At 39.7% G+C, this 27,555-nt stretch overlaps 2 protein-coding genes across 3 annotated transcripts; both read left to right on the top strand.

Moving 5' to 3' along the window:
* The first annotated feature begins 3,072 nt into the window (after positions 1–3,072).
* LOC113011891 (actin alpha cardiac muscle 1) lies at positions 3,073–6,346 on the top strand. Its single transcript, XM_026151723.2, has 7 exons — positions 3,073–3,181; positions 3,752–3,890; positions 4,114–4,438; positions 4,531–4,692; positions 4,922–5,113; positions 5,774–5,955; positions 6,028–6,346. Exons 2-7 carry the CDS (start codon positions 3,762–3,764, stop codon positions 6,169–6,171), a joined length of 1,134 nt encoding a protein of 377 aa, XP_026007508.1. The 5' UTR covers positions 3,073–3,181; positions 3,752–3,761; the 3' UTR covers positions 6,172–6,346.
* Positions 6,347–7,579: 1,233 nt separating this feature from the next.
* Positions 7,580–10,799, top strand: gjd2b (gap junction protein delta 2b). Of its 2 annotated transcripts, none has more exons than XM_026151724.2 (2): positions 7,580–8,045; positions 8,765–10,799. In XM_026151724.2, exons 1-2 carry the CDS (start codon positions 7,975–7,977, stop codon positions 9,606–9,608), a joined length of 915 nt encoding a protein of 304 aa, XP_026007509.1. In that variant the 5' UTR covers positions 7,580–7,974; the 3' UTR covers positions 9,609–10,799. The 2 variants fall into 2 exon arrangements, with proteins under 2 accessions (XP_026007509.1, XP_080150325.1); XM_080294199.1 differs by having other exon boundaries at positions 7,580–8,482.
* Positions 10,800–27,555: the final 16,756 nt, after the last annotated feature.

The following is a 27,555-nucleotide window of genomic DNA, read 5'->3' as shown; positions in this document are numbered from 1 at the left end:
CCATAAGCATGTTTGGACCCATTATTTTGTGCAATCTAGTATATGAAAATGCTACACTCAGTATGCTCAAATAATTTAAATCAGGAAATAGATGATCACAGACTAAGTAAACAAGTATAAATATTTCACCACGGATGTCTTTAAGTCAACATCCCCCAAAGTAAAGAGGTTTGACCCAGTTTTACTGTGCTGCATTAAGACCTTAATTATGGAAATATGATTAATTAGTTAACAGTGTAACTACATTACAAAAAATCTTATAAGTAGATTCATGCAAAGTTTTGTTTTGCAAAGATTTACACAATTATAGACTAAAATTAGTCTATTAATTGTGTTTTTCATTATTCAATTGAATGAATCATAAACAATTTTAACAAAAAAGATATTGTTTAAGTGATTTATTGGGAAAAACATGTTTAGACTGCAAAATATGAATTTCTTGTTGGCGTTTTTTGTGAATTGTATATTAGTTAATTTGAATAGTAAAAGTTAGTTATAGAAAACAAACAAATGCACTAAGAATTGTGATATTGTTTAGATTACTCAATTAAAAATGTAACATTTTCCGTGTGTGTGTGTAGGCAGATGTGATAGACCTAAACTTGGACTTTCTTCGCCAAAATCAGCACTTATTTTCTCTTCAGAGTAGCTTCATGAGCTTATTATGTAACAGATGTTCATAAAGTCTAAAAACTGGAAACTGTGCACTTTAGGAAAGTGCAGCTTACTGTCCAAGTATCAGTGATAATGAATGAGCAAATGCTTGCAGTGTAACTTCAGGCATAGTGACAGTGATCCAAACCGTGCGCTCCTTTGCGGTACCCAGCAGAAGACTTTAACTTAAGCCAACAACATGTCACTCAGTATTCAGTGCACGGGCCAGAAAGAGAACACCCAGTTTTCACTGAGCAATATGCTTCATGTCTTCTTTTGGCTGTGACCTTTCAGTGGCTCCTGGTGCTCAAGAAAGATGAATGTTGGAATGGCCAAAGCATTTCCAGACAGTTTATATCAAGCGAGCTTCTGATGAACCGATTAAATGCTTCAGTCCTGGGACATTTCAACAGCCCTTCACTTTTCCCACCTAGGTACAACACCTTGCCTCTATCAGGTGAATGACTTCCATCCAGGCTGGGTTCATTAAAAAGACTTGCGCTTTATTAATGATGAATTCCCCATAGAAAATCAATATACTTTTTTGTTCTGGACAGTTTTTGTCCTTATTAGCTCATCTCCACTGCTGAGTAATGATGATGATCTCCGGAGGGGTTGTGAGCGGGACAAGAACGATCATGCCACAATGATTTAATCTCAGTAACTGCTAAAGTGAAAGTCACACTACAGGATTATTGGAGCAGCCTCCAAGTGTCTCTGTGTATTTTTCAGGCACTGGTGTGAGCCTTTCACACCCGTGGAAAACAGGCTAGGAAAACAGACATAAAAATTATTTTATGGTTACACAATATATATCCTAAGAACGAACCCTGGCAGTGACAGAACCTGCAGAGAACAGCGGCTAACACTGAAATGTCATTTTCAAACTATAATATTTTGGAACACGGGCAAAGATGTCCACCTTAAGCTACAGTTACAGTGCTGGTCTACCTAGATGGACTTAACTTAGCTATGGTCAAAAACATATTAGGAATATATTTAAATGCTGGGGCAAAGGGATGCTTAAAGCAGACCACTGCCTACCAATTATTACATAACACCAAAACAAAGAGTCACACAGTGAAGGGTTATGGCTTGGGGTCGGGTGACAGCAGCATATGATTCATGGCTTGCTGTGCCCTTTTGTCTTGTCCTCCTTGTGGTGGGACCATCCACTGCTCTTAGCCAATGTTATTTTCCAGCCTTCAGAACTTGGGCTCTGTCTGTTTCAAGTATACTGGCAATGTCATTTCTTATGTCTTGTTCTTTCCTCAGTGCAGGAATAAAGAAAGAATATGGCACATGTCACAACAGAAGATTTTCCCCTTTTCTTTATTGTTTTGATGTCGGAAACAGCAAATAGTATCAGCGTTACATCTGACTTATCTGCAAAGGTTTCCTACAAGGAAGAGTGAATTATCTCTGGCTGTTCTTACATCACAAGGTAATTATTAGAACAGTATTTGGTGTTTGAGGTAATACTATCTGTTCAGACAGAGAGAAAGAAACAAGTAGAAGTGCCTTCAGCATACCACAATGACCTTTGACATTATACTATGACCAAGTAATTGCCTCTATTTTTGACTGTGGGTTCATGCATGTATTTTATGCTCAATACACTCAATGCAAACACAACAGAAGGGGGTCAATCATGAACTAGAGTATATTCCAAAGGCAAACAAGCAGCATGCACTATGGCCACAACATTATTATTTTACAGAGAGACCATTACAATCATGGAAACTTAGATTTTATGGAAATATTTGAATGCATCTGTGAACATCTCTTTTCCTTTGCCTCGTGGCAAGTCGAGGATGTTAAACATATACATAGTCGCTGCACCAGAATGAGACTATTTCTTCAGGAAGATGCTTTGTTTAACACAAAACCAACACGAGAGGTTTGGAGCTTCTAAAAAGTCAAAGAGCTGCTCACACCAGGTTTGTGGCACAAGTGGTCTCTACACTTGGCACAGGCTGTGTCCTTTAAATCTACAAGCAAATATATTACAATAGCAAAAATGAAAAAAGAAAAAAAAAAGCTGTGCATATATTGACCAATATTACACCTTTCAGTACTTATATGGACAGAATTGTGTAAACAATGATTATACAGGAAAGTGTAACCCATGTTTAAATGTAGGAATTTACTTAGTTTGGCTGGGTTCAAACAATTCTGTAAGATAGAAATGTGTGACTAGATTAGAACTTTTCCAGACACGGCGATGTTTCTAAATAATCCTACAGTGATTTATCGAGAGGGATCAAAAGAAAGCCTCTCATTGTCTCTTTGTCCGCATCCCTGTCGTCCATAAATGGGGAGCAGGCACAGATGGGGATATCCCTCTACTTGTCATGCCTTTCATGGAGAAGCTGTTGTCAATGGGGCAGTGGGCTACCAAATATGGAGAAGGGGTCGCACTGGTTGGCCCCTTCTCGTGGACACTGTCAGAGTATAAACTGGCGGGGCATGACATTTCAGCACCCCTGGTTTACACACTCAAGAGTCGGCCTCTGGTGCTGATCTGGTGAGTACTCACAGCTGATCAAACGGGAGTGAAAAAATGACAAACACTGGATTTATTACACTAGGATCGATCCAGGACTTTAATGCAAACGGCAATGACCTCCATCTTTTACTTACAAGAATCATTATCTAAATTAAACCGATCATTTCATCAAAAGCGACATGTGGATCATCAACTTCTTTTGTGGATTACAACTGATGCAAAGTCCTAACAACGCTTTTACGCTACACAGCGCTAGTGTTAGTGACTTAAATATCTGAATAAACAACTCTCAAATTCGTGAAATATGTAGTTTGTTATGTGATATATTACATAAAACTAATTTAGTATTATCCATAACCAGTTTCTGGCTTCAGGATCCACCAAAAACGATCTTATGTGTGCTGTTTGCGCTGAACCTATAAAGAGAAGGGAACCTCTTTAATCCCCCAATCAAAAAACAAACAAACAAACAAACAAACAAACAAACAAAACAACAACAACAAAAAACCCCACAACAAAACAAAAAGAACAGGACAACTGTTATCGGAACTAATTGTGCTCGTGCGCGCACCCGCCTGTCTGTTGCAGACCTGCCGCCATGTGTGACGACGAGGAGACTACAGCCCTGGTGTGTGATAACGGTTCTGGACTGGTGAAGGCGGGTTTCGCCGGAGATGACGCACCACGCGCGGTGTTCCCTTCCATTGTTGGTCGCCCACGTCACCAGGTAATTTAAACTGTTCATAAACACAACAGTGGCACTGTAGAGACGTGTATGCATGATTTATACTTAATCAAAAATAATCTCAGGCTTTGCAAGGATAAGCAGAGTTGTGCGTAATTACGCACGCATCTATTGTTTACGCTGGAGGAAACCCACCAGCCATGTTTTGTTCTAATCATCAGTAAATCCTTCACTACATCACTTCACCGATTCCTGATGTTTTCAGGGCGTCATGGTTGGTATGGGCCAGAAGGACTCCTACGTCGGGGACGAGGCCCAGAGCAAAAGAGGAATCCTGACACTAAAGTATCCCATCGAACACGGCATCATCACCAACTGGGACGACATGGAGAAAATCTGGCACCACAGCTTTTACAACGAGCTGCGCGTGGCCCCAGAGGAGCACCCCACTCTATTGACAGAAGCCCCCCTCAACCCAAAGGCCAACAGAGAAAAGATGACACAGATCATGTTTGAGACTTTCAATGTCCCCGCAATGTATGTGGCCATCCAGGCAGTGCTGTCCTTGTACGCTTCTGGGCGTACCACAGGTATGACACAGACCTCCGACAGGTGCTGTGCAGCATTTGAGTAGATTAAAAAAAGGTACATTAAATGTTTACATATTCTCTGTTGGCTCTAGGTATTGTCCTTGACTCCGGTGATGGTGTGACCCACAATGTCCCCATCTATGAAGGGTACGCTCTTCCCCACGCCATCATGCGCTTAGACTTGGCCGGCCGTGACCTCACAGATTACCTCATGAAGATCCTGACGGAGCGTGGTTATTCTTTTGTCACAACCGGTGAGTGTAAAGCGTTAGTCACAAATTTCAAACACGGGCGACCTGTAAAGCACTAAAACATCACTCAAACATCATTTACTTTTACTTTACTTTTATTTTGTTTTATTTCAACAATCAACACGGGTATAAAGATACAAAGAATTATTATAACACGGTATCAGAGGAGATATTTATCTTGTGTCCAAAGTACATTTTTTCTGACTACAACGCGCCTGTCTATCTCCGTCAGCTGAACGCGAGATTGTTCGTGACATCAAGGAGAAGCTGTGCTACGTGGCTCTGGACTTTGAAAACGAGATGGCCACCGCCGCCTCATCCTCTTCTCTAGAAAAGAGCTACGAGTTGCCCGACGGCCAGGTCATCACCATCGGCAATGAGCGTTTCCGCTGCCCGGAAACCCTCTTCCAACCCTCATTCATTGGTGCGTAAAAACGAACACAACATCTAAGCACTAATTTAATTGCAGTGACACTGTTGAAATGTCGCGCTGAATTAACTGTAAGTCCCTGCAATAGTCATTCACGTATAGTCTGACCTTCACTGCAATGTACAGACTGTTAAACTCACTTTCTTCTGGTGTAAGGAACGTTTCGATCAGCTCAATTCCTTCCATTGCTGGAACTTGTTACAATATTAATGTGAACCAATCGTGAAGCAGGAGGGGTATCTGTCAGTCAAAGAATCAGTCTAATATCTGGGTTTTAATATGGCTCTCAATATTTAATGCTTGCTTATAACTGTTAATTATTCCTTACGCCTATTCATAGAATACTACCCCACATTTGTACATGAATTGTTTTCTAAGCATATACACGTCTATTTCTCACATTTTTGACTAACTATGGCAACCAAGTGGAGCTTCAGATATATCCATCACCGATTTACCACCTTATTACCGTTAAATGCATATCAGTTGTCTAAAGCAGTGCCTTCCACTTCACATTGACCTTAGCTCCGCAAACATCAGCTGTTGGCGGAGCTGTCCCTTTCAGCACCTGTTGTGGCAGCTGACCGCGCTGTCAGATGTGTACTTTGCTGCACGAGGTAAAAACCCACTCACTTGTTCTGTGTGTTTACCAAGGAATGGAATCCGCTGGCATTCACGAAACCACATACAACAGCATCATGAAGTGCGACATTGACATCCGTAAAGACCTGTACGCTAACAACGTTATGTCCGGCGGCACCACCATGTATCCGGGTATCGCTGACCGCATGCAGAAGGAAATCACAGCTCTCGCCCCCAGCACCATGAAGATTAAGGTAACTTAACACACTGTTGAATAACACATTTATTTGTAATTTTCCCAAGTTGACAAACGTGCTTGTGTTTAGATCATCGCCCCCCCTGAGAGGAAATACTCTGTGTGGATCGGCGGCTCCATCCTCGCCTCGCTGTCCACCTTCCAGCAGATGTGGATCAGCAAGCAGGAGTACGACGAGGCTGGACCCTCCATTGTCCACAGGAAGTGCTTCTAAGAGTCCACCTGCCCACCTCCGCATTGCACTCACCCTTTATTACCTCACCCTTTATTACAGCCGAAGTTACGACTAAAAGCAGCAATTCGCGCGTTGCTGTTAATGTTTTTTGTTTACACAAGTGCAATTTTATGTGAAGATGTACAAGTTTATTAATAAACAAACAGCCTGCCCAGCCCCTTTCTTTCCTTCTCTCTTAAGCGCCAAAGCTTTGCCCTTTCATCACGTGACGGATGAGTAAAGGTTATTAAAGATTTGAATTAGAAAAGATTACAGTGAGCGGAGAGGATAAGCCACCTCATGAGAAATTAACCTAGCAAAGTTTCATTTAGTGAAAACGCCACCGTCACGTGACCAGAAAACCACGTCTCCGAGGTTAAGAAATGCAGATATATGGGGACACAAAGTGTTTGAAACCAGCTATAATTTTAATATAAAGAGGTCTGTGTAATAAAGCTCCTATATATGTATATGTATATATATATATATACATTTTTTTTTTTTTTTTGGGGGGGGGGGGGGCGCTTTGACTTAACATGTTCTATAAACCACACAATAGTCTAATATTAGCATGAGTACACAGTGCTGTGCCATAGGTTGAAGCCTCGGAGCGTTATACAGGGCGGGGTCACATATTTTGCTTCTATTTTTAAACTTCCACACAAACAGAGAGAGGCAGGCAGACAGGCAGGCTGCCTTGTAAAGCGATTAGCAGCTCGGATGGTACTTTCACTCTGTCACTGTATCCAGAGCATCATCTTTGCCCGAGGTGGAAACAACAGCTACCAACCGGGCAAAGATGACGGCGACATGGGGAGGAATCCTCCGGGTATGTAAAGCTGTCTGCTCCAAGAAAGAAATACTGCCTCCACTTAGCCCATAAAGCTGCATTCGCTTTGTGTTTCAGATATAACCTAGAACCGCAGATAAAACAATAGATTTTGTTAAAACTGATGCAATGTGAAACACTAGGTAGACGCAGCCTGCCTGTAAGTGTGTTTATCTATAAACTAAAACAAAAAAACAAAAAACAAAAACAAAAAAATCCCAGAAAAGTCCCCTTGACCTTGTTCTCAGAACACGGTGCCCCCACAAGCACTGTCCAGAAAATATAGATGTTGCTGTATGTGGCTGCACGTGCAGTTTTGTACCTCAATTTGTTAAGTAACAATACAGTGTACCGGTTTGATTCAAGCAAGCTATGCAAAAATGTATAAACCTTTGATTCTAGCACTCTGGACACCCTAGTCTACAGCAGAGTCCACTGGACGGTGCACGTTATGTCCCAAACTAAGTACCTGGAAATCAGAAACCCTGATACTTCTGGCTGCTCTCCACCGACCTGTCTGCACGTACGTGACGCGTGGGAGGGAGGGGGAAGACTACTTAAAGGCGGATTAACGCTGGCAAGACATTAAATCCAACCTCCCTCCATCCAGACGCAGCGCGCAGCCCATCAAACTGATCTGAAGATCGAAAATAGGAGGGCTTATAGTAATCAGCCCTTCAGACTCTCATGACAAGGAAAAGTGTGGCAACGTTGTGGGAGCGCTCGGCACACACAGCAGGACTGGCGCTGCGCGCTCAGCGCATAACCAACCAGATAGCGCGCAGAGAGAAAGAGAGAGACGAGGACGGTAGCAGCATCCCGTGACGGATGCATTTTTTTAGCTAAAATTGAGCCTTGTGGAGACTGACAACAGCAATAGACAGAAAGAAGCCGGACGGGAAATAAAACCCTTTCTTTTTGGAGGGATTTGAACACAGTGCCGTTGCGCTCTCGTCTCCTCCGGATGCTCAGAAATGGGGGAATGGACTATACTAGAGAGGCTCCTGGAGGCTGCTGTCCAGCAGCACTCTACTATGATCGGAAGGTAAGATGACCAACAAAAACCAAGATCAACCGAAGAAACGCAGCAGCCTCCAGGATCGTCTTTAGCATGGTTCCCAGTCCCCCGTTTTTGTCTTTTACCTCCAGGATCTTCTGTAGCATGGTGCCCAGTCTTCGTGTCTGTGTTGTGGATTTTTCTGTCTTGTTCCACAGATATCCTTTTTTTGTCGTCGTCGTCCTCCTCCTAAGCGAGACAGCTGAGTAGATCAGTTAACAGCTGTCTCTTCAGAACCTGGGATGGTGCTGCGAAGTTGAAAGCCTTAACTAAAATCCATGTGTCGTTTCATGTGTTCATTCATCCATTTATCCATTTGATGTTTGGTGGTGAGTTTGAGTGGTGGTTGTGCACTCATGGGTGGCAGACAAAGATTGAACGAGAGTCGGCGTTATCACCTCCTTCCATTAACAAAGCACACACAGGTACAGTAACGGCAACACCGATTCCTACATGTCATTCCCATTAAATCATAAAACACACGCTCTATATACAGACGTGACATTATCCATGAGAGAATAACGCTGTTAGAAGCACATAACACGTCAAAGAGCGTCCTGTTCCATCACTGGACAGCTCCCTACACCAACACGCCAGATTTTGACTCCAAGCGCATCAGCCACCGAGGCAGCGCACAACTGAACCACGCTTACAGTAACCGTACATATTTACACGTATTTTCACATTGTTGTTTGCTTGCTTTTTAGGATCCTACTAACAGTGGTGGTCATCTTCCGGATTCTAATCGTAGCGATAGTTGGAGAGACTGTCTATGATGACGAGCAGACCATGTTTGTTTGTAACACCTTGCAACCGGGTTGCAACCAGGCATGCTACGACAAGGCATTCCCCATTTCACACATTAGATATTGGGTTTTTCAAATCATCATGGTGTGCACTCCGAGCCTTTGCTTTATCACATACTCGGTGCATCAGTCGGCCAAGCAGAAGGAGCGGCGCTACTCAACAGTCTATCTGACACTAGATAAGGATCAAGATTCGCTTAAACGAGACGAGAGCAAAAAGATAAAGAACACCATTGTTAATGGAGTACTTCAGAACACAGAGAACTCCACCAAAGAAGCCGAGCCAGACTGTTTAGAAGTCAAAGAGATCCCCAATTCGGCCATGAGAACTACAAAGTCCAAAATGAGGAGGCAAGAGGGCATCTCCAGGTTTTACATCATCCAGGTGGTTTTCAGAAACGCGCTGGAAATAGGCTTTTTGGTGGGTCAGTATTTCTTGTATGGATTCAACGTCCCCTCGGTGTATGAATGTGATCGCTACCCCTGCATAAAAGATGTCGAGTGCTACGTCTCCAGACCCACGGAGAAGACGGTGTTCCTGGTCTTCATGTTCGCTGTCAGTGGGTTTTGTGTGGTGTTGAACCTGGCAGAACTCAATCACTTGGGCTGGCGGAAAATCAAAACGGCCGTGCGAGGCGTGCAGGCTCGGCGAAAGTCCATTTATGAAATCAGAAATAAGGACTTGCCAAGGATGAGTGTGCCTAATTTTGGCCGCACTCAATCCAGTGACTCAGCTTATGTGTAACACACGTGGAAAAAAACATGTAAAAAACAAAAAACAAAAACCATGATGGACATGATGGACAGCTGTGCACGCCGAATTCGTGTCATGACTTAAAGAGTGGGCAATTTTTTTTTTAATTTGTTGGTCTTTGACAGACTTCATGGCAAGCGTGGATTACACGTTTGTTTACTTATTTATTCTTGCACTGATGCAACTTTTTAGTAACGTTTATACTCTGTAGGATGGTAAACGGAGACCATGTTAACGTGTTCACATATTTACTCTGGGGCTGTTCTGCTGTACTTGAAGAGAGTAAATGCAAAAATAATTGCACTAAGAGGTGAACACTTGAGAGCCTGACCTTATCCAAATGTGCTACTGACCTGACGGTGTTTTTAAGACATTTTCTTTCAACCTGTTTTGTTTTTGGCACCAACCTAATTAAATGGCACCATACAAAGGAAAAAAAATCAACCACCCAGATTTATATATAAATATAGATATATAAATCCTTACTGACTATGGTTCAGCGTAGATAAAACACATAAAGCTTACTTCATGTTTTTTTGTTGCCTGTGTTGCACCACTGACCTTAACACATGTATCCATTCCACTGCTTAATAGCTAACTTGCAAAACAGTATCTGGTGAATTTGCTGCAAAACGCTAACGTCTGTGATTTCCTTAATTTATGACACACCAAAGCGCCCACTGCTTTTATTTGTGAAGTGTTTTCTTGCTTTTGTGTAATCAAGTGCCATACTTGTATATAGACATAATATATATATATATAGATATGTATACATATGAATATATAAATATATAATAATCATCATGAAAGCCGATTCCCTGCTTGGATTATGCTAAATACCGCCTAATTTCTTATTTGCTTTAAATGTATTTGTTGTGATTTAAACGAAAAAGAAAAGAGATATAAAATTTTATCTGTTTTATTTTGCAAATGACTGGAAGAAGAAATGAAGTGCTACTCTTTTTTTATATACAAGAAATGTCTCTCCCCAAACCGAGCTGATAAAAACTGAAAAATAGCACAAAATTGAAATTTTTATCAAAGAACGGGCAATAGAAATCTGCTCTGGTGCTACAGTTTTTTCATAGAATGGTTTTAAAATGTAACCGAAACAGATCAGAAAAAAACTAACATCTTTTTTTTTCTGTGGAAAATAAAAGTGGGATTAATGTACACCAGAAATGTGTGAGGTGCAGTACTTTGTGTCCGCTGCTGGAGCTTGTTTGGAGCTGACCTATCACACAGATATCCAGTGGAAGTTTTGCCTTGGTGCAGTGAAGAATTAAGCCACACCCACTTAGTTAAAAAAAAAAAGGAGGAAAAAAAGGAAAAGAAAAACCTACCGCAGGACACACCTTGTGCAGGATCTCACCAATCTGCAATGTGTTGCAACACTGATGCTGCTTCCACGAGGCGCATCAATACTTATGCTACATAAAGAAGTGGCCTGGGGGAACTTTTAGTCTATATGACATGCATCAAATCAGACACTGGCCTCAGCTCTGACAGAGTGTTTGGGTGATATATTACTGAGCAAACTGTTGTGAGAATTTACTTGTAATATTCAGGGATGAGAAAAGCTGATCATTATTCTGAATGCTGAAAGAGCTGCCCTTTCTCTGCTCATCCCTTCTCCTCTTATTTAAGGAAAGCAAGCAGCCTGAGCTGAGGGGAGCCTTTGTGTGCATCTTCTGAAGGTCAGAGTGAAAACAAAGATGGGAAAGGGGGTGGGGGGTGGGCACATACAGTTACAGACGAATTTTTGCAGCTCACCGTTGCAGGTGATCTGGGAAAAGGCTGGTCCCTTCTCATCTAGGATGACTCTGCAAAGCTGGGTGTAATCAAAGAGGAAGGGCAGCCACACATCCATCTCCATCTCAGCAGGGACTAGAGATTTCTTTCTAAATCCTGAAGTTAAAAAAATGAAAAAAGAGAAGAAATGAAAAGAAAGAAGAGCTGTTTGCCACTTTAACTCAGCAAAGTGCAGTTTACAGCTGTGTGCATTTGTATCGCTCTCTTTTTTTGCATTTAATTTTGCCACAAAAAAAATCAAATCAAATGAAAAGTTAAAGTATAAAAAAATATAAGTTAAAGTATCTCCAGAAACAAACAAAGGAATGGGATGCTATTGTTTTATTTAATTTCTTGCAATACTTTACCTGGTTTCAAAATCTAGCCATAGAGCAAAATTATTGGGGTATGTTGGAATGCAATTACGCATGCTGTTTTGCATTTACATCATATGAATGTTGCAGGTCTCAGCGGAGATTACGTTGCGCATGTGTTGTCTGCATTTTTGTGGTCATGGCAGCCAGGCTACCAGTCACATAGAGAGTGTTTGCCCGGTGATCTGACAAATGCACATGACATATATCTTGTGGGAGATTAAACATCTGAGACAATATAGGTGCACTGCATATGGAGACCAAGTAATCTCAACGATATATGCATTTATCTGCTGGCCTCAGCCACCCCGACAACTGCAGTAGAACAAAATAAGGGCATATGCGAGCTATTTTTAAAACTCTAAGTCAAAACACTGTGGGAACACCTCTAATTTCATGTGATTGCAGATGCACAGGTTGAAGGCAGGGGTTTTTAGAGTCCCATTTCCCTCTTTAATGTGAGTCACAGACAAAGAATCACCCTTATATTAAAGGGAAGGTCTTCTCCCTAGGCTGTATACTGTGGGAGAGGAAGGCTCTCATCTCATAAACAAAGGGATTTATTATGAGCATTGTGGGCCTCTTCATCATAACTCTGCCACCTTGCTTCTTGATAAAAATAAACCATGTGCTGCACATGCACAGATATCAGAGATGTAAGATATTCTTTAATAACCTGCAGATTTTGATAAATGTGGTGAAAACATAAAAAAAAAATCAATAAAGACTATAAGAATCTCCACTTCAGAAACATCTGCTTTTTAATGTAGCTGGGAGAATTATTTTTGCATTTATATTTTACATTAATGTATCATACCACAGAAAAAAGAAAAAAATCATTCTTATAGTAAATGTTTATTTTTTTAAATAAAAGGACTCTAAGATTTAAATCTTGGGACTCATATTGTGATTTGTTCAGAAAAGCAATATAACTAATTAATTCAAATGTTAATAATTATGTTGCACAAGGACAATATGAATCTTACCACAACACACAGTCTCATGAGACACAATTCACACAAAATATAATTATCTACTGTTTAAATAAAACCACACGCACAAAGAAAAAACTAAGCATAATGTAACAAACACCACACAGGGCATACATATTACAGTGATACTAAGAAATACATGCAGGTAATAAAAATACTAATGAGGTTTTATTTAATTATGAAGTTATTTTAATGTTAACAGGAGTTCTGCTCCAGTTAACAGACACGCATGCTTTTATTGTTATTCAGTGTACAACAAGTGCACAAGACATGAAATTTGGCACACTTGGCTCAACAGAAGATGAAATATACACACATAAAACTATTTTAAATGTATCAAAATACAAAGCAGCAAAAATACTGTAACAATGGTAAAAAGCGACCTGTGGAATTACAGAAAGAAAAATAGTATGAATGTAATATTTTAGAGTACAGCAGTCTGATGTGATTCTGTTGCTACTATACTGTACGTATGGCATCATAATAATGTATGTGTTTGTAATTCAGAAATATTTTATATTATACACAGCAACAGGTTTGCAGAAGCAAGTATAGTACTTATATTTTAGCGACAGTGTGGCTCCAAGCCTAGGTCTGAAATTAGTTTGTGGTTCAGTGAGCTGATCTACTGATCTATGTTGTCCTGGTTTCGCTTTCTCTTGAGAAGAACCAAAATAGTAATTTTCCTGGTTAGGAATTGGGAATGTGTTATATTCTGACCAGAGTGTGTTTGCAAGCCCAGGCTTGCAGGCACAAGTGATGAAGCCAAAGCTAAAGCCGAGGCTTGATATATAAGAGCTTCATCTAAGATGCAATTAATAACAAATGGTGTTTATTTGAAATAACAAAAGACAACACTGTGTTGCTCTGGAACCTAAACACAGATTGTCCATACATAGAGAATATAAAATGCTAACATTTTCTGTGCTGGAAGAAGCATGTGAAATCTTTAGCTATGAAATAAAAAAGTCACTGAGGTTAGAGACACAATAACTGAAAAAACCCCTCAAATAACTGAATTTGAAGTTCATAATACACATCTTCTAATGTCAAGAACCGTTGTTCTGAATAAAGCTGGAAACAGTAAAAAAGTCATTTTCATCAGCCCACATCTACACATAAAAGACGACATAGTTTCCTTTATATAGTATTTCTATTAGTACTAATTATATATTAGTACTTTAATACCTAGCATTAAATGCCAATAAATAAATAAAACAAGGCACAGCTACAGAAGGAACCATTTGTTTAGTTAACACTTGTTCATGAGTCTACTGTATTCAATTCAATTCAACTCAACTCAATTTATACAGCTCGAAATCATAACAACAGTCACCTCAAGGCTCTTTATGTTGTAAGATAGACCCTGCATTGATGCATAGAAAGAAAAACACAAAAATCATAAGATTGTTCCCACTGTTGCTCTTTGTCGACAACCGGTTGGGTTGAGTAAGTTACTGTCAGTAAGTTATTGAGAAGGAATGTAGCCAAATGAAAGACACCACAGTGGAAGGATTGCAAACAGCACCGTTACACTGCCATTACCTGCTGTGGAGTGATGAAAGTAAAGGAAATACCACTGCATCGGCTTGAATGGCTGTTATCAAGAGGGAATAGAATGACCAAATATATCAGGAGTAATGCAGGATATTTTCTGCAATAAACTGTCTAAAATTCACCCCGTGCTCTTTGTGTATAGCTGTTGGTTTGATGAAAATTGGTTCACATTTTATTGCCAAAAACAAAAACTTTAGAAACACTATATGGTGTCTATTTGTTTGTGGGTTTGTCTTTTGTAAAACTTAAAATGATCTTTTTTAAGATCCTAGAAATACATTTCTGAGAAGAGGAAGAACCCGCTCGTCTGTGTTTTTCCTGCAACGCGACTTAATCTGCGTGGCCTTTGAAATCCAGAACTTTCACCTGAGAGTAAATCCTGCAATCCTTTTGCCCCAAAACAAGCACATCCTCCCAATTTCCCCTCTTTTACCAATCTGAAAAGAGAAGGCTGGCTCCAGGGAAGTGCTGCTTTAATTCTGCCTTTTGCACAGATTACAGCATGAAAGGTGGAGAGCAAACAGAAGAAAAACAGTGAATGTGGGCCTTTTTGATCCACTCAGCCAGAAGCAATAAAATTAGCCCGGTTACGGTAGCACATATGCATGGTATAGCATGGTATGGGCAGATATGGCAGACGCTGACACAAAACACACTGGATGTTCACGTTCATGTGGAGGAGGACACCGGAAAGCATTTGCAGAGTGTGACCAACTTTGTAACTTTCTGTCTGCCGGAGGAGGGAAGGCATCCACTTTGTTCTGGCTGTAAAGTAGGTTTCTCTGTCTCTTCATCCTCACCAATTTATTTTAAAGCTGCTAAAAGAAGCAGAAAAACAAACTTTTCATTCACTAAGCCTATGGTCGCTTTATCTTTAAAAATCACCAATATAATGAAATCTTCACGGTACAAGGACTAAAGGACAGAGAACATCTGACAGAGTCTGGTTTGAGGGATTTGGCTGGCTGGTTTGGTTGTAGGTTAGGTCGTATTGACCCATACAGAAGGATTTGGTTGAAAACAAGCACTGGCACTGAAAAAATATACCTGACAGACCTGAGAACAGATTAATTTCTCATCCATTTTTTAATGTGACCCGAGGATTAGGAACATTAGCGGATTATACTCACATTTGTCAACCAGAGGTTCACAGTGGGACAGCCAGCAACTGGGTAAGGACACAATGCACCTGAACCCAAAATCTGATGGATTCCTATTGTTCAGGTAGGCCAGGGGAAGATGGAGTCAGCCAGGATAAGACTATTAGAACTTAAAAAAAAGACCAGGTAACTTTACTCATTACATTTTAATTCATTTTTTTTACATCGTAACAATTTGCTGTGGTGAAGATCTAACAGGTCTAAGCCCTAATCTTTGTAATACCACCTTTTTTTTTTGCCATACTGCACCAAGTTCCCCTAGTAAAGTATATGTTATTAATGCAAATCAGATGGGACCAGGCCGCACTGCAACAATAAACAAAAGCTAAATAATTTCTTGCTTGTGACATTTCAAATTTCCCTCCTGAGGTGACAATTCATTCTCGCATCTACAGCCTGTTCCAACTTTCTACACCCACTTGCCTCCTCTGCATTCCCTAATAGCTTGTACTACACACAGCCCATCGACCCTGAGAAATGTTTAGGTTCTGCACCATTACACAGCCAATAAAAATCAGTGGCTGGCAAGCCTTAATCGGACACAGAGCTGTTCACCGGCCAATTGAACTTGTACTGATATAGGAGGTACAGAATAGCAGTGTGCAAGAGGGAGGAGACAGAGGCAAAGGTGTAGAGATATTAATTTACTACTACCCACACTGAAATGCAGTCACATAAAGAGAAGGCTATGAATCACTACAGAGGCACACAGGGACAGAAGATAACATCCATCTGGTAAGATTTGTGGGCGCAGAATAAAAGGACTACCTTCTAACTTGTCTGCTTAGGAGCCAGATGAGTGGGAAGCTGCTGCTATCAAAAATAAATAACTTTTTTTTAAAAGAGCATTTGTGTTGTGAGATGCAAATGCAGAATAAGAAAAACAAAGAAATTATACAAATGTACATTCATGATGAATTCAGTTGTTTATGGGTTCTAGAGGAAGTGTAAGATTACAAAGAGGCAATGGGTTGGGCTGACTGATGCTTACCACTGCTATTTGATTCATAGGCTATGATGTAGCTCACTGTGGTTTACCTTTGGACTCTGTATGAACCACATACACTGCCATCTACTGTAAATATCCTATTTCTCCCTCAATTCTACCTTTTCTTTCCTATTCCCTTTCACTCTTGCTAAAGGATCTACTCCGCCTTTCTCCCACTTGCCTCTCTCTGCAATGCTCAACCTTTCACTACCTATAATCTCTTTCTCCCTCCCTCCCTCCCTCCCTCCTTAGTGTGTTCTTCCACATTGCTCATCCATTCTCTCACTCCTGTTCAGATGTGATGCCACTCTGCTGTGAATCACACGGCAGTCGTTTTAGAGGGCCTTAAAAAATAGTATGAGATCACACTTTTTTACTGTGTAGCTATCACAGTCATTTTTGGATGCAGCGCTGCTCAGAGAACACTTTGTTTAACTTAAAAATGGCACAGAGGGATACAACAGTTAAATGAGTCAAGAGAGAATAATAAAGACTACAATGTATCCAGTGGAGTATTGCACAGTGTTACAATATATGTATGACATATTACAGAATAATATATCAAATGGGCAAATATCCTCACTGGACTATATTCGGTACACCTTGCTAGTACAGCAAGGCGCTGCTGTTCTTGGCATTTACCGGTATGCAAGAATGTGCTAGAAATATTCCTCAGCTATACTGCTCCATATTGACATGAGAGTATCACACTGTTGCTGCAGTTTTGTTTGCTGTACACCCATGGTACAGTTTATGAAATACTCAGAGAAGTCCATCTGACACCAACAACCTTACCATATTCAGAGTCACTTAAATCACCTTTAAATCCCCCATGTATTTCTATTCTTTTTATTAACTAGGCATGAAAATAAAGCTGATTATAGGTAGCTAAATTACATTGTTTTCTCCTGTTATACATTTTCATGCTGTGTTTTGAGTCATTGCTGGAATGATTCAATTAAACAAAAAGGGTTTCATTATCATACATCATATCTGTTTCATATCTGTCTGTCTTTAAACATTTTGAAATCTTCTGATCTATGACATGGGCAGCACGGTGGTGATGGTAACACACAAGTTGGCTGTTGCCTTTGAACTACAAATACTCTATATAATTGCCAAAAATGAAACGTGAAATGACTATTCTACACCTTCAAGCACACATGCTGTGATGCTCCATTGACAATTCTCCAAACAAAATAAGGGCTGCTGGGAAATTTGTGTGGAAACGTATGCTGCTGTTGTGACTGAGGCGTTAATTAGACTGAGAAATTGTGCCTTCGACTCTCCTTCCAAGCAGTCCGGTTTCACAGAACACCTTCCCCCACACATGAGAAATCCGTGCCACGCCGTGCGCCAGCCTGCCAAAAGATGCCTTAGCTGTACGGCACTTGAAATGTGTCCATAAAATTCCTTATCATGAGAGATCAGCCCGTAATCTGAGTTATTCATTTCGCTGACAAATCTAGTGCAAATTTGTTAGCAGGATCATCGCAGCCAGGCTATGACATGCTGCATGTGTTGATTGTGTTAATGATTCTCTGCCTTCTCTTGCCAACTTATCGTTACAGCCAAAGGCAACACTGCCATGATTTCATAACATAATTAACAACCTGTATTTGGATACTGTAACAGCAAGAAACTGGACTGAAGAGCTTCAAACTAGAAAAAAATAAGAATATTATGTAAGAAATGTAAAATTATTAGTCAATTACACATGACTTGACTAAAGAAAGTTGCAAACCAACAATCTATAACGAGACTGGAGAACTAATGAGAACCTGCACAAGGACAGTGGGGGCAGAGTTCAGTACTGTACCTTCAGGCTGCTGATGCAGTGGAATACTTAAAGAAATGGCTTAATGGTATTCTAGGATCAATACACAGTCAACAAACAGAAGGGCTCTAGTTGCTGAGGGTCTGTTTTTTCTGACTTCAGCTGATTTATTCTATCACAATCCAAAAATGTGTACCTTTATAATGTTGAAATGTAATTTTTTTCTTGGCAGTTTTCTGTCCACTACAGTTTTAGTTGCTATGGAGAATGCTTACATTTTGAAAAATGGCAGCTTTACACAGGTTAGCTCAATATCGCAAAGAATCATGAATCCTTGAGACAGTTTTATCGTGCTGACTAGCACTGAATATGGCAGTGCTTCCCACCTTCATTGGGGAAAAACATCATTGTTCTGCCTTACATCTTCCAAAACACAAGTTAAAAAGGTATTCCCAGTGCTGGCCAACAAGCCTATAGACATTTGGCAAATATCCATCTGTGATAGTTGACTTGACAACAACAAAACATCTGCTGTAGCAATTACATTTTATTGATCAGTTGCTGTTGGTTTGATGCATTAGACCGCTGTCGTACATCAATTTTTTGAATGTGGGTTGTTTGTGGATTTTTCTACTTAGGTTGAGGTAGTCTTGTGCTGAAGAGCTCAGTTTGTGTCTTTCCATTAAAGCAAGTGTTTGAGTGTTCAAAAGGTTGCCTTGAGCAAACTAACGTGTAACTTCTTTTGCCAAAAAACACACAAAGACACACAAGATGTAAGACCCTGAACACATATGCCCACGCAAGTGCCTCTTTCTGGATGATGGTGATTTTTCACATTGCCTTGACATTCTTTCTTTTAAGTATTCACTTAGTCATTTTGTACTTCACTTTTTTAACCAAAAATTATTCTGTTATACTTAAGATTTTTTTGTCTTCCTATAACTGCCTTGTTTTTGTCCACAGACATGTAAAAGGCACTTGGTACAATGCCTCTCTAGTTAGAGCTGGTCAGGCTCAGGCTGGTCTGGGAGCTCTCCCATGGCCTTAGGAGGCACAACTGGAGACAAGCTGGTCTCTCTCCAAACAGAGATTTGGGTTCACATGACCTGATCAAGCAGCTGCCCCCCTCCCCCCACACAGTCCTTCCCTGCAGCATCACACACTGCTGACTGGGAATGTCCTCTGTGCTGAAGCTCACGTCATTTTGTAGCATTATATTTATATAGTATAGCATAACATGATGTTTCTATGCACTTACATACTGATGTATGCATAATGTGTATAGGCCATGGTATGAAAAAAGCAAAGTGCAGAGTTACTCTCATTGTTTCATATAGGCAATAAATCTGTGCTTAGATAACATAACCAGGATGCTGTATGCACCCCATGTTGACATACAGGACTACAGAATATCCTCATGAATACTGAGGAAGTGGTGGTTTGTAGCTTGCCAAGTCTTTACAAATGTTGCAGTGGAAGGTTGAACACCCAGAAGGCATACAAGACCAAAACCATCCATATAAAACAATATTTTGTAGAGTCATTACGGATACAAAATGACTCTACAGAGCTTAGAAACAACAAGTTCAAATATACACACCTTACAAAATGTTATGACTAATGGAATTTTTTCACTGTTGCTTTAACTCTTTATCGCTTGAAAGCCTAGTGGGAGTAACACCTGAAGTTATTTTTTGAATTCAGTGGTTTCTGTCATGTTTTTTGACCTTCTAATAGAATAAGCAGCTACAGTCTTCTAACGATCATCAAACCACATCTTCATTGATGTACTGTATACTGAAGTGTCAAAACTGGTCATCAAGGATACAGAGGAGGCTGTCAAATGACTGAAACAGTGTAAAAATGGGAGTGGAGCAACTGAGAATCTTAAAAAACATGCTATGAGTGCAGCCAACTTGAAATATGCGAGGTGAGTGTCCTTCATCACTCCTATAGGCGACTGGCTGGTGGCTGCATTTTGCTTTAGCTTTACAAATAATTTATTTTTAGTGACAGAGTAGCTTTTTCCCTGTTTTTTCTAAACAATTTTTTCCAGACAAATTTTGTTTTTATGAAAACAAAATTTTAAATTGATTAACTAATCAGGCGAAAATAGAAAAAATTCTGCTGCAAACCAATTAAAATTAGCTGGTGCAATTAGCGTGAAAAATACCTATTATTCATTCACATAGAAGTAATCAAATGGATGGAAACGAATCGTTTTCTGTTGTAAAAAACAAAGCAAAACACTGACGATATATAAGATATATAAGAAGGATGAGGTTACTGTAATGCCACTTATTGCTTTGGTTTCATGCTCGTTGTCTGATAATTACATTTATGTCACTCAGGCTCAAGAGGAACCTATCAGGCTTGTAAGTAGAAACTGTAACATTAGCCTTTTATTAATCATAAAGTAACCATTCTTTGTCATCTTTTTTGCTCCGAATGCCGACTTTTATTTACAAAATAAACACATGTTGCATTAAAAATAAACTTGAAACCAATGACTGAGACCATAAAGTCAATGAAAACATGATTAATGAGCTCTTAGATCAAGTGAGCAGTAAGGCTCTTCTCTCATACAAGTTTACAGAGTCAAATCAGACAGGTTGCCGCTTGCTGGCCAGAAGAAATAATGCTTTATGACTAAATCTCGGAAACCACTGATGTGGTATAAGGTTCATATTTTCTTTGTAACAGTATACAAATATGTTTTTGCATAAATAATTTAATTTGTGAATTATTTTTGTACATTGATTTGTAAACGCTCTACATGCATGAATGCATGAATTTTAAGTTGTCCATTCTTCTTCATGTGTGCTGTTGCTCCACAAAGTCACTGTCAGCTCTTTTGGGTTAATTGATTTATATGGATACCTTTAAACAAAATAATATCAAATGAGTCAGACATAGAGTTCAGATAATTTGGTTACTTGGAATTATTTTCCTGAACAATTAAAACAATACATAAAAAGCATAAAGGGAATTTTTATTAATATAAGACCTGCAAAGGAATGTGTTTGGACGGCTTAGAATAAAAGAGCCTATTTAAGATTTTCTATGAATACAGGAAGACATTTTTGGTTCATTATCAAGAGCTGATAGTGAAGGTGCTCAACAATTAAAACATAGTCAAATTTGTAAAGATATATTAGAATGATTTTATATCATATAAAAACTCTGTTGATGGAGATCAAGCCACAACACAAAAAATGCAAAAGACCTGCAGTTTATTTACATACCAACATTCTTTTGATGCCATGCAGACAAAATCATTACCACTGCATTCCTGATTCATGTGGTAATCAAAACTCCAACTGCCAGCCCATCTCATGGCCGGTATAATGTCACACAGGAAAAATTGATGCTGTTTGTGTTTGAGAGACAGAAGTTATCATTTCAGCTCGCTGTGCTTATGTACAGTATGTCATCTAAATGCAAAATGCATGTTGTGTTGTGTATTTGTGTGTGTATGTGGCTGGGGATGCAATTGGTTAGCATCAAAGCTGTCTCTCTACTCTCTCTCTCTCCCTTTCTCTATCTATTTGATTGCCTGGGCATGAGGGAAGGTTTTAATTATATTTTCTTTTATTCAAATGAATAATCCTGAAGCACTGTGCACCAGGGTTCCCTCCTGGGAGACGTCACACATCTGGCAAAGACTGTGCTGTTTTCGTAACTCTGTTTCTCTCTGGGTTACTGGAGCTCCCTTCTTTGTCTCTTTCAACATCCAGAGAGCTCCATAAACACATTTATTAATGAAATCAGATGCAAACGGTACAAATTTTATGTTGACTGTTTTAATTCAGTGCTTACATCAATTTACCAAAGATTCATTGTTCTTCCAACACAAATCATTAAGAAAACGCAAGATAATACCTTTCCCCACAATTGGGAAACTCTTAATAACTACTCATCACTGACCAGAATGATTGTTTATGTAAAAAAATAAATCCATAAAAACTGTAATTTCAGAGTACAAAGTGATACGTTTGAATACATGGTTTGGTTTAATATATTTCCTAGACCACTCCTGTAGTGCAGTTCTCTGCCAAGGCCAATTCCCTATCTTGCAAAGAAGAGAAGCAGATCTGGATGAGCACCAAAATTTAAAAGGTCCTTGTTCTGCCCAAACACTACCCCTTCACTAACTTTACAGAAAACCATTGCAGAAAACACATAAACCAGCAAGCAAACACCAGTGAAAATACACCGTAACTATGCCAAGCTGTTTTAAAAAGAAACCAATAGATCCACACATTTTAAAAATAAATGTTTGGAAGTTTTGTTGCTTTAACTTTAGTAATGTTTGAAGTTCTAAGAGATTCACTGAATAACCACTTCAGCTCTGGAAATATAATCATAGTCAATTCATGCAAACTTATGTTAATGTATGCACAGCGGAGAACATGCATACTTAAACGAAACCCTTGATTCACAGTAAGCTCCATATGTTTAATAGCTTCTAAATACTGTAAATATAGAGGAGATATAAACAGTGAAAAATATAGCGAGCCTTTATATACCTGATTGTTGGGATTTCTCAGATGTACGGAATGTTTTTAAGGTTTTTTTCTTTCTTTCTCATTGTTACCAGATGGGAAGGACTGGAAAGAACCACTCACTTTATGAAAGTGCTCAGTCAATCTCCCGTTTTGGATTGGCTTCTCACATGACTGAAATAGAGTGTGAAATTTCTGCTCAAACATTCATGAGCGCAGACCTGCATTAGATCACCTATGTACATCCATCGTCATGGGTGCTATGAATCAGAACAAGGCCAGGACAAAATAAGTGTGAGGAAGGGTAAGTGGAAAAGAAAGAGACATAAAGGCTACAGGACGAGAAAAAGAACCAGGGAATGGAATCCAGGGAGCAGCGTGTGAGGCCAGTGTCTCTTCCAGGCAGCCAGACGTGACTTCACCGCAGCTTCCTTGTTTGTGGATATGATCTCACTCATGCAGACAGAGACTATGCCATCCAGCATTAGCAAGGAGCTGCCAAATACTTTTATGCAAGTTGCTAGCCTCTGTGGAAACCTGCAGCAGTCTACAAGCTGTTTCCAGCCTTTGATAAATCATGCAGTGTTTACTACTACACTGGGTACAGAGGAGAAACCCAAATCCCAAAAACATAATCTCAACTCACCTGCATAATTCATCAGAGCTGAGGTGTAACTGTGTTCTAACATAAAGATGTCTGGCTGAAGATATCTACCTTTGCACTGTCAGAACTGAGCCCTATATTCATTTACATTCTAATAGTGCAGACATTGTTTTACATAATTGATAAATGCTTTGTAAGCAAAATCTTTAACAATGCCATGACACACCCTTCTACAGTGGTAACCTAGTTTTTGAGATTTTTGGTTTTTTCACCTTCAAATTAGAAAGATAATTCCTATTTAATCAACAGTTTATCTGGAGGTGTTAAAACTCCTAATCCTCTAGACATTTTTTGCAGTGAACCTTTGTAAATCCACTGCACATCAAACCATTCATAAACTGGACCAATGACTTCCATGCAAGAGCTACGATATTTTCTTTTCTCACTATTTCAAATCGTTCACATACTTTTTAAATGAACTAAACACTTATGTGTATCTAAAGTTAAGGTTCAAAAGTGCAACAATAAACTCAAAAGTCTTTTTGCCCCTTCGTAGTTTTGATGGTGACACAGTTTGGATGACCTTGTTTGTTATCCCCATTCTGGCACGTCTTTTGCCATTCTGGCCCTCTCTCCTCACCCACCTCTGGGTGCTCATGTCTGCCAGCAATATAAACACTCACTGTCAGTCATTTTTTTCTCTGGAAGGGCTGAGAGCCTTCCCTCAGGACTCACCTCTCCAGTCAGCCAACCAGTTTTCCCCTCTCTCTCCTGCCGGATGTCCCAGTGTTCATGTTCCACTTTGGCCTCTCAAGTGGCAGGAGGCAACGAAAGGGAAGTTTGTGATAAAAAGTGAAGTTGCTGACAGACTTCTGGTGACGTAGGTTGTCCTGAGGTCCATCTCCAGAGAGACAGTTTCAGGTAGGACTGAATGATAAGAATAATATAATAGAAAAAAATGCAAGGTACAAAAACACAGACTTTAACTTGGCCCCCTAAGTAATGATTCATGGATGCTTTTGTGCTCATGGGAACCACTTTTGATCCATTTCATTGCTCACTTGAGAGTCTGCACCTACACACTCAACTAGTGACATACTTTCTGTTCGTTTCTTTCCTGTTTTAAATTTGGGCCCCAGGCAAAGTGATTTAGAAAAAAAGGAAGTTTCAGTATTGGCAGTGCACAGGGGCATCGGTTTTAAAATTTAATTTGAGTGCTGCGAGATGGGTCAGGTCTTAATGCAGCAGCCTTAGATAAGGGCGACTTCCTGAGTCTGGTTCACAGGCTAAAGGCTATTGCAGGGATTAAAACTGTGACTTTCCACTTACAGAAAATGAGATAGATACGTTTTTCAATATACAAAAAGGTAATGCTACCTGTGCCGCACTGTCTTGGTGAATTCTCCTAGTCACCTTCTGATTGTGCATTCACTCTACATAACCAGCACTTCACCTGATATATTTTTAACCATGCTACTATACCACAAATCATGCTTTAAAACATGTAGTTGACCGAAATGGCAACAATTCTTTTACTTGTCAGTCTAAAATACACCCTGAGCTCTAAACGGGCTATACCTAACAGCTGCAAGACCATAAAGGTATGAGCAGCTTCTTAACAATCCAAAGACTTTTAACGTTCTGTTCTTAACAATGTGAGTTAGAGTGAGTAACACATGTTATGCCACCATGATGGGCTCCAAATTGCAGCTCCTTCAGGTTGTTGCTGCTTGTGTTGGGAAGCTAAGGTACACTGTAAGACCAGGCTACTGATTAGATGAGGGAAATTCAAAATGCCGGTTGCCTTTCTTACAGTCCGTTAGCTAACATGAAATGAAGCACCTGAGATCTTCTTTGATCCATTTTGCCACACCGGTAACATAAGAAGCATAACAACATAGTCACGTCAAGCTTGACAGTTGTGTTGTAAGATATTGTGCCTGTCACCCACTACAGTCGACATCAAAAGTGGAACAGATCAGCTAATGCGAAAACTCTACAGAATACACTCTTTTCGCCGTCCTTCGTTAGTTCCTTCCTATCACAAATCTGGAGCATCTCTCCTTCTTCACGTCTCTTTGATTACTTGTTTGCTCATCAGTGCCAGAGCTCAGCTGGGGCTAGTGTGCCTTCCTCATCTCTGATCCTGCACTCTGTTTCTGAGAGCTGCCAGAGGCTATTCAGACAGCAAACACACACAACACAGCATACACAACTACACAAACAAGCGAGAAAGCATTCAGCATGCACACACAGCCATATAAATATTGTTATGGCAACTTACAGGCGACATATAGTGTCTGTAAATTAATTAGTAATTAGTAGAGCAGTGCCTGCTGTCAGATGCATGCCAACATTGGGAAATGTAGCTGTCAAAGAAAGTGGAAGTGTATTTATAAAACAAAGTGTTCATATTATAAGGCTGCAGAGGAGTGTGATATCAAAAATTAATGTGATGTGATGTGATGCGTGTTCAATACTTGCTTGTAGAGGTTTGTTAAACTGAACTGGTCATTGTGAAGTCAAAACAAAGATTTTAGTTGTGAGGTTACAACCTATGAAAGATCTGCCTGGGAGAATCTGTGAGGTTATAAAGGAAAATATCCAAAAGCTGAATGATTTTAAACTTGGCATTGCACTTACCCAGATGATGAGCCACCAAACTGATCAGATGAATAGTTGTTCAGAAAGGCAAAGAGCAGACAGACTCACATATTGATTCATACATTTATTAAATAGTTTGCTGCTCTTGCATGCAGCAGATAAAAAAAGTAACATTAACTTTTATGTTCTTTCTGACCAAAGTTTTTGGGCTCTGAAAATTTTAAATGCCAAAATTGTTGGATCGTCCCGTTCGGAAATCATTATAACTGTTAAAATGACACCGACACCTTTGTGTTCAAACAAAGCTGCAAGGGTGAAGTGTTTTCATAGCACTTCACTTATAAGAAATAATGAAAAAGCCACAATGACTAATGAAAATAAAGAGCGCTGTTCAATTACACAAAGCTGAATTGTTGCTCATTATTGGGACTGCGTATGACTGAGTGGACGCCAATTTAGCTGTATTATGTAATAGGCAGTCACTTTATACCTGCAGCAAGTTGCTATGGTTTCCATTTTGTACAGCGTTCTTTCCACTTAACCTTTGTTTCCCCTTTCCTCATGTCTGTTTTCTATGTAAGCCTGTGTTTGTGCACCTGCTAAAGATTAAAGCGTGGTCGATGGTCCGGGGCTCTTTTCAAAGTGGCAGGGCCGAGAAGCAGCCTGTTTCCATTAGCAGACCTGGATATGTGTGCTTAGGACTCCGTGTTCTCTGCCTTTTTCAGTTTTTATTCCCCTTTTAGCTTTCACCTTCTCTGCTGCGCTATAGGGCCACGAGCGAGCAACATGCGTATGCGCACAGAGAAAAAAGAATATTGTCCTGTGTAAAAATCACATTAAATTGTTGAAGTAATTTTCCTGACTGAAATTTCAATGAGAAACATCTTTTTTTGCTCTCTGTTCTGATCCATTCTGCAGTGTCCTGCTTTGTCCTTTTCAGCCCTCACATCCTAATACAGTAGTTGGTATTCTGCACAGCAAGGCTTATATTCAAAGTAATACAGAAATGTCATTCAGCACCATGCCTCTTTCCCAAACATTACCATACAAATAAAGGCAGCAGAACAAAAAGGATCAGTATTTATGTTAAGCTTAAATCTGAATTACAGCTTTAGAGAACTACATGGATCACAACCCAGTCATAATAATAACAAGAGTAATAAAAAGCTGTCCATTACTGATATGCAAGGTATGGATTGGACTAAATTGATCTAGTATATAATTCAAACTACGTTCAAAAGTTAAGTTTAACTGTGTTCAAATGTGCAAAATGAGCTTTGATCATTCAGTACTATGTATGTATTAAAATATCCATCGGTCCACTGAGATTGATTAAGATTGATCCAAGTTTAGTTACCAGAAGGTCAGCAATAGACAGTGAGTAAAATAAGTTAAACCAGCACAATGAAAGCATGAAAAACAATAACCAGGTTAATTTGAGGGGGTAAAAATGATGGCTGTATGCCATGGTGTCAAACAAGGTCCCTGTTATAGAATTGCTACCATCACCTCACCCATAACATTTTTTAGCATCTTTGCAAAACCAGTTACTCAACAATTATATCAGGTTTTTGCAGGAATTAGCC

This window comes from Astatotilapia calliptera, chromosome 19 (genome assembly GCF_964374335.1).
Source record: "Astatotilapia calliptera chromosome 19, fAstCal68.1, whole genome shotgun sequence".
Taxonomy (NCBI): Eukaryota; Metazoa; Chordata; class Actinopteri; order Cichliformes; family Cichlidae; genus Astatotilapia; species Astatotilapia calliptera.
Note: the sequence above shows the minus strand (reverse complement) of the source record. Positions and strands in the feature narration are given on the sequence as shown.